The sequence below is a fragment of the Poromitra crassiceps genome (genome assembly GCF_964638095.1).
Source record: "Poromitra crassiceps genome assembly, chromosome: 2".
NCBI classification, from domain to species: domain Eukaryota; kingdom Metazoa; phylum Chordata; class Actinopteri; order Beryciformes; family Melamphaidae; genus Poromitra; species Poromitra crassiceps.
This window is the reverse complement of record NC_139624.1, coordinates 90,935,016-90,947,499: the sequence shown is the minus strand read 5'-3', so window position 1 is coordinate 90,947,499 and position 12,484 is coordinate 90,935,016. Positions and strand designations below refer to the sequence as shown.

Sequence of the window (12,484 nt, the reverse complement as noted above, 5' to 3'; positions counted from 1 at the left end):
ACAATCGATGTCTAATGGTATGGATGTGTTTGTGTGGCAGGTTTGGCACCGTACCACTGACGACACATCAAGTCACAGGAGGTCACAGGTTCAGTTGCTGGCTGAGTGCGAGCACGACGCTGGGGTGAGTCAACATGCTGAGGTTGCTGCTGTTGAATGTTCAGTGTAGAAGTGTCGATTTTTGAATCTGGGCCAACAGGATGTGTGTGACATCAGATGGGTCATAGGTCATAAATAACTTAACTTAACAGATACCTGGTTTCCAAAAGCACTAGGTAACTCGAATCCCTCCATCTAACTTAACTTAACTTAACTTAACAAGATACCTGGTTTCAAAAAGCACTAGGTAACTAGAATCCCTCCATCTAACTTAACTTAACTGAACAGCTACCTGGTTTCAAAAAGCACTAGGTAACTAGAATCCCTCCCTCCATCTAACTTAACTTAACTGAACAGATACCTGGTTTCAAAAAGCACTAGGTAACTAGAATCCCTCCCTCCATCTAACTTAACTTAACTGAACAGATACCTGGTTTCAAAAAGCACTAGGTAACTAGAATCCCTCCCTCCATCTAACTTAACTTAACTGAACAGATACCTGGTTTCAAAAAGCACTAGGTAACTCAAATCCCTCCATCTAAGTTAACTTAACAGATACCTGGTTTCAAAAAGCACTAGGTAACTAGAATCCCTCCATCTAACTTAACTTAACTTAACTGAACAGATACCTGGTTTCAAAAAGCACTAGGTAACTAGAATCCCTCCCTCCATCTAACTTAACTTAACTGAACAGATACCTGGTTTCAAAAAGCACTAGGTAACTAGAATCCCTCCCTCCATCTAACTTAACTTAACTGAACAGATACCTGGTTTCAAAAAGCACTAGGTAACTAGAATCCCTCCATCTAACTTAACTTAACTGAACAGATACCTGGTTTCAAAAAGCACTAGGTAAGTAGAATCCCTCCCTCCATCTAACTTAACTTAACTGACCAGATACCTGGTTTCAAAAAGCACTAGGTAACTAGAATCCCTCCATCTAACTTAACTTAACAGATACCTGGTTTCAAAAAGCACTAGGTAACTAGAATCCCTCCATCTAACTTAACTTAACTTAATTTAACTTAACTTAACAGATACCTGGTTTCAAAAAGCACTAGGTAACTAGAATCCCTCCATCTAACTTAACTTAACTTAACTTAACTTAACAGATACCTGGTTTCAAAAAGCACTAGGTAACTAAAATGCCTCCATCTAACTTAACTTAACTTAACTTAACTTAACTTAACAGATACCTGGTTTCAAAAAGCACTAGGTAACTAGAATCCCTCCATCTGTCCATTCACTGTGGAGGACATGCATGATTATTAGCAGAATCTTAGTTTGTCTCCTCTCAATTTACCTTTTTCACAGTAGCCATTTTGTGTCTAAAAGGGTCAGGGTTCCAATCGGACTCACAAAATGTGTGATAGCGGACGAGAGTATTGGCCTTGGTGGAGGTCTGCGCTCTCCGAGTGTAGTATTATTTTGTATTTTTTTAATGGTATTTGTTTATTTATTTTGGCTGTTTGAAATCCATTTTCAGGTGAACACTATTGGTTTGAATCCTGCTGGAACTCTCCTGGTTTCGGGATGTAAAGACGGCACCGCCACCATCTGGGACACCAGTAACTATGGAATCCTGCAGCAAGTCCACTGCCACAGTGGAACCATCCACCACATGGCTTTCAGCCCTGGTAAGAGTGAAACCACCATCTGGCTTTGAGTGCCTGATCTCAAATAGAGCCCCCAAAACAGCAAAAAGAGGCAGCAGGCATAAACAGCTGACATTGAACATTGAACATTGAACCAGAGATGGTCCATATTAGAGATATGGCACCGCAGGCCCCACAAATTGTAAGAAATGATACTAGCAAGTCTCCTAAATGGTCACGTGGTCACCTCTTCCCTGAAGTGTTGTGAGAGGACTGAGCCTGGTGATGCGACATTAGTGCTTAGACTGCTGACCCTAGCAAGCTATCTTGAGCCACTTCTTAACATGCAGTGGCATCCGTATTATAACCTGCTCCTAGCCAGTTGGCCTGCATGTTAAACAACAATTAGCTTAGTTAAACAGTGGCAGGTCATTATCCGCAGATCCGTCTGAGTGGGCGGGTGTGACTCACTTCACTTCACTTCACGTTCACTAGTTTATTAATTAATGAATCGTTCGGGCAATCGCTTATATCAACGAGCAAACTCACGGTTTCCTCAAGTGCTGCAAAAACGGCTTGAATTGTTTGGCCGTGTGATCCCAACGCGCTTCAGCTGCAGGCAGCCAGGAGGGACGCTTACTGCTGCGCTGCTTGCTTGCTCCCATGTCAAAAAAAGCCTAACTATTGTGGGGAGAAATACATTTAAAACTAGTCAGATATAACTTGAATGCCACTTGTAAAATAAATCACCCACAGTGATTGACGACGGTGCGACCACTATTTTGACTGATATCCAGTTGTTTCTTAACAAAGACCCCTCATGTTTAGAAAGGCAAAACCTGAAAATATCCCGCTCTCTCTAGCCTGACATGATCCAGACTCCATGTTTAAAAGGCACTTTGAACTAGAGATCGTGAGTTCCCAAACTCCACACAAACCACACATACACACAAAGCTGCCCCTTGTTCGCTCAATATAGTTGTAACTAAGATACTTGATTAAAAAATAATTTGTCCAACCACAGATTTAGCTACTACGAACTTCACATGTAGCTTTAGCTAATCGCTCCCTGCTTGACATCCTGTTGCCAAATATCACGAGTGTGTTGCTGAAACAGAGACAGGACTTGAACAATTTTAAATTTTCTTTTGATCTGTCTGTCTGAAGAATGCCATTTTAGTGTTAGAATGTTCAGAAGATATGTGGCTTCGGAAAATGGGATGAATATTTACTTGGATGAAAGAATCTGTCATAATCTGAGATCACGTTCACGACTCCCATTGACTCCAATAGACTCAGAACCTGCCACAAGTCCCTCTCTTTTTTTTCTGATTTCTCCCCGCATTTTCTCCCCAATTGTACTTGGCCAATTCCCCCTGCTGCCCCAGTCGCTGCCCCACCCCCTCTGCCGATCTGGGGAGAGCCGTAGGCTAGCACCATGCTTCCTCCAATATATGTGCAGTTGCCAGCCGCTTCTTTTCACCTGACAATGGGGAGCTTCACTGGCAGGACGTAGCACGTGGGAGGATCATGCTATTCCCACCAGTTCCCTTCTGCCCCGAACAGGCGCCCCGCGCAACCAGAGGAGGCGCTAGTGTAGCGACCAGGACACATACCCTTATTTTGGCTTCCCACCCGCAGACACAGCCAATCGTGCCTGTATGGACACCCGACCAAGCCGGAGGTAGAACGGGGGAACATTGCCACAAGTCTCCTAAGTGGGCATGGCTGTGGTAAACCATGGGCAAAACCCACATGACACAAATACAGGAAGTGACATGAAGATGGTGTGTCTTGCTTTGATATCCCATTGTCTTTGATTTAACCTAACCTAATATTCAGACTGAATGATATCGGCCTGAATCTTACGTCAGTTACTCCAGTCGGGTGAACGTAAAAAAAAAATCCCCTTTGAATAAATGCCCTCCAAGCAGTGTGTCGTTCAGATTTCAAAGTCATTGGTACTTTTAATCAATTTAAAACAGCCTCAACAGCAGGCAATGGCCGCAGCCATTGTTGTTTAAGCTGAAAACATGCTACAACATCAGCCTCGACTTTGAGCATTGCCGACGACAGCTAGACCTATATACTCGAATGTCAGCTTGACGAGGCAGTCGCAGGGGAGTCCCCAGCAAAATGAGTAAATTGTGTGATTTCACTAGGATTCCAATGACTAGAAGTTAGCCCAAGGAGAGAATGTAGTGCACATACTTTGTACTGTAATAGCTTTCACTCTCGTTATCTCCCCCATCTACATTATATTATACAGTACTTGCGCTGTTCACATCAGCTGCGTCGAGTCACATTTTTGCGGAGCTGCACACCAGCTGCACTGGCACTGGCAGGCTCGCCAACCGCGTCGCAGCCCTTTGCGCCCTTTGACGTTGTAGCATGTTTCCCTCATTATTCCTAGGCGCAGTCTTGACAACCGCACTTGACCACGGCTGGTCCCGCTGTTTATTGACACTGATTGGCCAATCGCTAGTCCCACTCGGCGCTCATTGGCTCGGAGGGTTAGAAAACCGGAGAAAAGGCATTTGCATATGACGATGGCAGACCAAGAGCAGCGAAACTCAACTCTGTGGAGTGAGCAGATTCCAATCATTCCAAGGTCTGGACCCAAGCTACATTGAACCTTCAGGCTGCCTGTGTAACGGCGTTGTGTAGGTGGTACTTGCAGCAACCCATGTTAAGGGCTTGTCCAGGGGTAGGTACGAACCGCCGACCTTCGGCTTGGGAGTCCGACATGTTAACCGCAACGCCAAGAGAGCTAGCTCCCTTGGCGGAGCTGATTAACATGCCTTTATGCTGGGGAGTGAGTTTAACCAATCCACTCGCTACCACTCGGGACTCACGAGGAATCTGCGCTGATTAAGTGTACACTATTAACATGTCACTGCACTTTACCTTGCCTCCAAACAGCCCTTTCCTTTGGCACTATATCTTCTCAACCGTTGCACTTCCGTATTCCCGCGCATGCCGTGCACATTATCACTCTGCAACAGCATTTTTCTTCAAGACAGCGATCGTCAAATAATCACCAAGTGTGGCTTTGCCTCCTCAGACAGCAGACACGTTCTCAGTGTGGGAGCAGACTCCTGTCTGAAGGTGCTGGACGTCCAGACGGGCATGGTGATCTCTTCTGTGAAGGCTGAGGAGGAGCAGAGGTAAGATCACACCATCTGCACAATGCAATGACTGGTTTCTTTGTGCCACTCTTAGATTAACACAGAACATATGCATTGTACAGTATCTGCAGTACTAAACACAGTGTGGACTTAATAGGCCTCATTCATGAATCATGCGTATGCACAGATTTCATCTTAAATTGTGCGTGCAAACAATTTAAGAACCTTTGTAGCATTTATCAATACTTGCGTACAGTACTTCCCACTTACACAAAATGTAAGAGTGCCCTGGACCACACGTCATTTAATAAGTAAGTTAAGTTCATATTGGAGCTGGTCCCCAGGCGCTGCATTGTGGCTGTCCACTGTTCCTAGGTACAGTAGGTACCTACCGTAGTATAGGATGGGTCAAATGTGAAGGATAAATTTCCCCATGGGGATAAATTACTGTGCGCATTTTTGGCACGTCTCCATCTCCATTCCCATCCCCAAATTAACCTGCTGCACACTAGGACACTACTACTGCACACTAAAATGAAAAATCCTGTTGTCCTTTTTTGTATTCTATTTTATATATTTTATATTCTTATTCTTTTTTGATTTTTCAAATGGTCTTAAATCCACCTCCGGCAAGTTTTGCTTTCTAAGACCTCATTGTTGACCCACATTGCCATGTCAAAAGGACACATAGCGTAACTGTGTGTGTGTGTGTGTGTGTGTGTGTGCTTGTGTGCTTGTGTGCGCGCGCGCGCGTGTGTGTGTGTGTGTGTGTGTGTGTGCAGGTGTTTCTGCTGGGATGGGAACATGGCGCTCTGCGGGGGGCAATCAGGTGACCTGCTGCTCTGGGACCTGCTCAGCAACACTGTTACCAAGAGGCTCTCCGGACACTCAGGTATGCCCAATCCTCTCAGCCAAAGTCAAGTGTGTGAACCCTCCTGCTAATCTATTGTTAGGGGTGGCCAAACTTTTTTGGTTGTAGGCCGCATACAGAAAAATATAAGGAGTCCTCTTTGACCTCTCCATATCCATTGACAACCACACCGTAACTCCATCTCAAACAGCTAAAAACCTGGGAGTGATCCTTGACCACCAACTCACCTTCTCTGCCTACATTGCCGCAACAGCACGCTCCTGCCGGTTCTCCCTCTTCAATATTCGTAAGATACGCCCATTTCTCACCAGAGAAGCTACACAAATTCTGGTACAGTCACTGGTATTGTCGCGCATCGACTACTGCAATGTCCTTTTGGCAGGCCTCCCTGCCTCTGAAATACTTCCTCTTCAGCTCATTCCGAACACAGCAGCCCCTGTCTGGTCTACAATTTACCTAGATTTTCCCATGTCACCCCCCTTTTCCAAGAGCTTCACTGGCTTCCCATCCTGGCACGCATCAAATTCAAAACTCTGGCACTAGCTTTCAAGGCCGTTCACCAAACAGCCCCCTCTTACTTACAGTCTATGGTCACTTTCCAAACCTCTCATCGCCCGCTCCGCCCCTCCACTAGTGCAGGACGTCTCGCCCCTCCCCTGCTACGTGGGCTCAGAAGCCGCTCTCGGTCGAGACTTTTCTCCTGCCTGGCCCCAAAATGGTGGAATGAACTTCCCCCGGACATCAGGACTGCCGCATCACTCCCCATTTTCTGCAGAAAACTTAAAACTCATCTCTTCAGACTTTATATTGACCCTTCCTGAATTCCCTCCCACCTCTCTGCCTGCTTTCCATGTGTTTTTAATTGAATTTTCTGTTTCTTAAATGTTTGCTCCTTTAATTGTTCACACCTTTAATCTCCCCTTTTATATTGGCTTCTCATATTTTTACTACTGTCTTTCTATTTTATCTATTCATGTTATTGTGTGTTGTATGTGATCATGATGTAAGTCGCTTTGGGTAAAGGCGTCTGCTAAATACCAATAAAGTAAAGTAAAGTAAAGAGTCGTGGGCCAAACAATATTAAGCGCAGCAGTTTTCAACCTGTTTAGACTGAAAGCGGGAGGGAAACGTTTTTTCGTTTTTGTTTTTAAAATGGATAAACGAGAAAACAAAATAACGTGCCCCCCCCATGGCGGGCCACTTAAAAACGGACAGCCGGCCACAGTTGGCCCGCGGGCCGTAGTTTGGCCACCCCTGGTCTATGTCTTGTTTTGAGTCACAATGTTTCCTCTTAACTCATAACTTAAATAAATAAAGGTTGATGCAATATGCAAAAAAAAAGCAACCAGTAGGACTTTCACACGCTCTACTACAGAAACGACTATTTAGATGCTTATTTATTTGAACCTATGTCCTTTGTGTGAATTGTAATCCTTTGTGCAGGAGCTGTCACGGCCATGTGGATGAATGAGCAGTGCACCACTGTTATCACAGGAGGAGAGGACAAACAGATCATCTTCTGGAAGCTCCAGTGTTAAACTCCTGTCTCTGCAACATACAGGACAATGCATAGAGACTCATTAAACAACCTCAAAGACCCAAAACCTATTGTAAATGTACAGTACATTATCGCCTAGACCTGCTGGAGGGGCGGGGACATTCACACTCTCAGCAGTTCCCTATCAGAAACCCCACAAAAAAGTCATTATACACTGTCATGTTAAATATTATTGGTATCTACAGAATTGGAAACAGACATTTTCAGTTTTGTTCTTAAGCTAGCACAGACCAGTAGTGACTTTATTTTTCACTTATATGTTTTTGGCCCATTCCGTGTGTTTCTGTGGGTTTTTTGTTTTTCCAGCTTTTTTAATTGCAATCCTGTTTCTATAGCTTTATGTATTTTATTCTGTGATGTGGTCCTGTTCTCACAATGTCCATCAGAGCATCTATCTGATCAAGTATTATCATAACCAATAACATTGGCCATGAAAAACATACTTGCCTTCTTTGTACACATGCAAGAACTATAGTAGAGACCAGCCGCGATGCCTGACCTTCATTTTGATGTGAACTACAGTACACAACTGTAATGTTTCGTGACTGCATCTTGTACGATTTTGATGCTGTCGCGTCAGACAGACGGACATATAAAGCAAAGTATTCAAACCGGCCTCTGTGGTGGTTCCCGCTACAATAGATGTCTCCAGGACCACATTTCGCCATGCGACACACATGCACACACAGGCACACAGACTCACAAAGTGAAAGCAATACCAGCCCTGCTGTCGTGGCTGGTAACTATAGAAAAATGAGCTGATGGTGACACGGACTTAGAGATAAACTGTGCTGTACTCTCCCTCTTTCCAGTTGAAACAGATGTGAGGTATAACACACAAGGAGGTTGGCAGCACAACTCAAGAGAAAACCAGTCACCATTGACTTCAGTACAGTACAACTAAGTCATTGGTGACGAGATGACTGGTAGAGATAGCTCAGACAGTCTCCCTATCCTACTGGCTCAGGAGGACCCACGGGCACCACCCACTCTAGACTAACGGAGATGTTTTGAAGCCTAGAGTATGGGAGTGTGGCTGTCGCCATCTTGGGGTTCTTGCTCAGCTAGCATGAGATCAGGGGTTTCCCAGAGCCGCTGCTCCACCTGCTATTGGTCTGTGATCGGCAAGCTCACTGGACAGGCGAGCTGTCAATCACGCCCCAATCTGGGAACCCAATGGTAATTTTTTTTGTTTTTTCTCTTTATTCTTGCAAGTCGAAAGTCTGTCTCGAGAGATTAATCACACCCAAAACAGTCTTTTCTATCTTGTCTAGTTTACTCTAAATGGGTGAGTTATATAAAACATCACCCCCTGTAGGTGACACATACAGTTGTCATGAAAGCTATATAGACCAAAACTGTGTTTTGAACCAGGCTGTAAACATGTTTAATCCTGTTGTAAACTCTGGTATTTTAACATGCGGTGAACAGGCAACGACTCTGCCTGTTCACCGCATTTTAACATGCGGTGAACAGGCAACGACTCTTTTCGAGCCAGCCTCACGTGGTCATTCGAGGAACTAGCCTACAGCACTGAGCTATAATAAAGGCCTACAGCTTTTATCACTTCCGCTTAGTCTTCATCTGTCCAAAGCCAAACTTGCTGTCTGGTCTCGATGAATGCTCCTCTCAATTATAATCTCACCAAGTGGGAAATGCTTTTGACTCTAACCTTTACCCCCTTCCTTTTCCTTTATATTACTGCAGCTGTCATGAAAATGCCACTATGGTACGTCTCCCTATAGCATGGGTGTCAAACTCAATTTCATCCCGGGCCACATCAGCATTATGGTTGTCCTCAAAGGGCCGGTTCTAAATGTCACATGACATAAATGTATTTAGCCTACTTGTTATCACATTACATAATTACTTCTGATTAGATTATTATTGGTTTAGTAATACCTTAATAATTAATAACTAGGTCTGACTCTGAAAGCAGATTTAGAGGAAAAATAATGGCAAACGGACAACTAGTAGCCTACAACTATTAGAACTTACTAGAATTAGAATTGTATTGCACAAATTGTATTCTTTGCTAGCTCTCGTGGGGCCACATAATATTAGGTGCCGGGCCGGATTTGGCCCCCGGGCCTTCAGTTTGACACATGTGCCAAGGCCACTATGGTACGTTTCCCTATAGGCACACAGCTCATCTCAATGCTAAGTGGGCTGCACTTATGGATATATTTCTTGCCATTCTGCACATAATGGTACTGAAGTTAGGTCTTCTACTATAGTCCAATGCATTCAATATGTGTTAGAAGTGATTTCACCAATATTATGTTTCTACTGTATGTTGTCATCACACCATGCTAAGTAATAGCACTTCACAGCCTAGAAGAGAGGATAGTGGTGGGGTCTGTATGCACTCCATACATATAGAGCAGAGTTTATTCTGCATAAGTAGACTCCAGTCTCCTAGCCCCGCCTTAGTGGTTAGCCATAAGCCTATTGGCTATGAGAAGTGGTGAAGGGCTTAAAAGACACTGGTGCTGGTGGGGCTGTTCTTAGCGCTTCTTAAAGCACTAATAGCATCAGGGCCAACTTGGTTGCTTCGACAAGAGGGGGAGAGAGCTGGGGGGGGGGGGTGTTTAAGGTGAGAGGGTTAAGCCAGCAGGCGGATCTTTCATCCCCACGGAGTGGGTGGATTCCTCTCATAGCCACAAACACAGGCAGCACAGTAGATGTGTGGGTGGATTCCTCTCATAGCCACACACACAGGCAGCACAGTAGATGTGCGTTTAGGCTCCTGGACATGTTCGGCAAGTTGAAGGGCCTCCTGGCGGGCCCGCAGCTGCCAGGGGCCTCTGTGGCCCCCGGGGTGGCCCCTGCTCCAGCCCCTGCACAGGTAAGGGATTTATTTTGTATTTTTATGTAGGCCCATCTCCAGTGGGTCAACTGCTCCAGAAATAAAAGAAAACATTCTTTAAAATGTATTAAGTTGCTCCAAATGTTTTGCATGTTTATTCATGTCTGTGTCTCAAGTGATAGACTACGCAATTTTTCCATGATGCTATCATTATCATCATTGCCTTTCATTAGCTGTAAAAAGGCTGAAATCAGGCATACAGTACACACTGAACTAATACAGCTAGCAGTAAATTGTGTGTGTGTGTACTGTGTATGTGTGAGATACACTAGCACTATTGTAGCATTGATTAGCTTGAGGTGCTGAGGGGTTACGGTGTACACTTAGCCTACTTGTACTGTAAACTGTTGTCCATGTTTACTTGTATTGTTTTTATGTTATGTATATGTAATATGCAGTGTTGGGCAAGTTCCTTTCAAAATAGTTACTTTAATTTGAAAGTAATAAGTTACTTTACAATATTACTGTCTGTGTAGAGTAACTCGCAGGATGCCTCGCCCCTCCTTCGCTCCGGGGGCTCAAAAGTCGCTCATCCCGATCGCGACTCTTCTCGTCCCTGGCACCGCAATGGTGAAATGAGCTCCCCCTATGGTCAGGACGGCCGCTTCACTGTCAATCTTTCGGCAAAAACTTAAAACACACCTTTTCAAGCTCCACCTGGCCCCTTCTTGAACTAACATCTTTCTCTCTCATAAATAAATAAATAAATAAAAAAACTTTACCACTATTTCTTCAGAAGTTGTAGCTGTCATAGACTGTTGCATAGTTGATTGCTCTATAGAGACAGTCCGCATGTCTGGAAACGCCCATACACGCTCTAGGAACGCCCACAATAGACGCTGGGTTAGCCTGGGGGCGGGGTCAGGGTGGGGTAAATTCCCCCCTTCTATCCATTCAGCAAAGTTAGAATTTAGCTGATAGCCCAGCCCAGGCAGACACGATCGGGGATTTAACCACCGCAGTAAATGCACATCTGAGCAGACGTCTTGTGTTCTGCTCTAGAACCCCCAAACATGTAGTTTAGAGCCGCAGCACCGTCTTTTGGTGAGTCAGCCCATGAGATATATTGGCGGTTTTACCCCACTCACGCGCCAGCCGTTTAACATTTTGTGGGCGTTCCCAGACATGCGGACTGTCTCTATGGCTGACAAAAATTGTTAGTCGCTTTGGATAAAAGCATCTGCCAAATGACGTAATGTAAATGTAATGTAATGTAATAAACTTGAACTTGAACTATGCAATTATGCAGAAGCAGTTGAAATATTATTGCAAATACTATACGGCGATTGTTGCTCCATTGGTTTCTCATAAATCACTTTAGCTTTTCTTTTTTTTGTGATCAAATATTTTCTTTAACAATTGTCTCATGACAGGTAACAATGAAAAGCAGAGTTAATCCCATACAATAGGAATCACAGCAGCGAGTGTTATCCGCTACCATTCCTCTTGCCAAAAATTATTTAAATAGTTTAATTTTCTACACGCACCTGTGAAGTTGCTTATTACCCAAAACGCACATTGAAAATCTGAAAAATTTGATTGGAGCTTATTTTAAAAGTACCTATTAGGGTGTTTTGCCGTATGCTAAATCCACTATTCTTTGAAAATGGTCTCTGAATTAACATGTCTCTAATGGCAGTGGTTTGACTAATGAAGCCAACCGTTTGACTTACAGTAAGTGCTGCTTTGTGGTGTAGCAGGAGAAGCTAACTGTTGCTTTGTGGTGTAGCAGGAGAAGCTAACTGTTGCTTTGTGGTGTAGCAGGAGAAGCCAGCCAATGTGGAGAAGGAGGCCAAGAAAGAGGACACACCGCCGGGTAAGTCACCATTCATTTGAGAGACAAAATTGCATATTTGGAAACTGGATTGTGTCTTTTTTTTTTACCACGTGGCCACATGCAGCATGTGGTCAGGACATCGTTCTTTGGGGTGAGTCATTCACTCAGTCACTCATGTCACGGAAAGAGCGCTTATTTCGGGGGCGCTCGGTGAGATGCCCTCTCGTTTCCCGACGGGATAGTGTGTTTCAATCGTGCTGCTTAAATGTTCACTCCCGCCCGCTTGGGACACTGCGTGAATTACAACGAGCGCACCTACATGGACTGCACCGCACGACCACTTCAAACCAAGGGCTGAAATAAAATCACTATTAATGAGCCAGAAATTAGCCAAACATTACCTACAAAGAAACATCTGAGTTTAATGTCGATACAAAGGACTCAGCCTCGACATGGCTGGGAAGGATTCTGGGTGAATTAGCGGATGTTATTGTGGCATGTTTGGATGTGTTTTGGCTTGCGTTGTCTGCGGGGAAGTGGATACTGGATACTTACAGTACTTACAGTTGCACATTAGCTGTCTGACA

General features: G+C 44.4%; 2 protein-coding genes across 2 annotated transcripts in view; both read left to right on the top strand.

Moving 5' to 3' along the window:
- Positions 1-7,837, top strand: part of nsmaf (neutral sphingomyelinase (N-SMase) activation associated factor) — a 41,919-nt gene extending 34,082 nt beyond the window's left edge. The window contains exons 27-31 of the mRNA XM_083632050.1: positions 41-124; positions 1,586-1,736; positions 4,759-4,861; positions 5,605-5,714; positions 7,137-7,837. Coding sequence (XP_083488176.1) covers positions 41-124; positions 1,586-1,736; positions 4,759-4,861; positions 5,605-5,714; positions 7,137-7,231 — 543 coding nt within the window. The 3' untranslated portion in view covers positions 7,232-7,837. The remainder of the gene's footprint in view (positions 1-40; positions 125-1,585; positions 1,737-4,758; positions 4,862-5,604; positions 5,715-7,136) is intronic.
- A 2,169-nt stretch (positions 7,838-10,006) lies between these two features.
- cngb3.2 (cyclic nucleotide gated channel subunit beta 3, tandem duplicate 2) overlaps positions 10,007-12,484 on the top strand; it is a gene marked incomplete at both ends in the record, with an annotated part of 33,361 nt that continues 30,883 nt past the window's right edge. Inside the window, 2 exons of the mRNA XM_083631844.1 lie at positions 10,007-10,099; positions 11,882-11,936. Coding sequence (XP_083487970.1) covers positions 10,007-10,099; positions 11,882-11,936 — 148 coding nt within the window. The remainder of the gene's footprint in view (positions 10,100-11,881; positions 11,937-12,484) is intronic.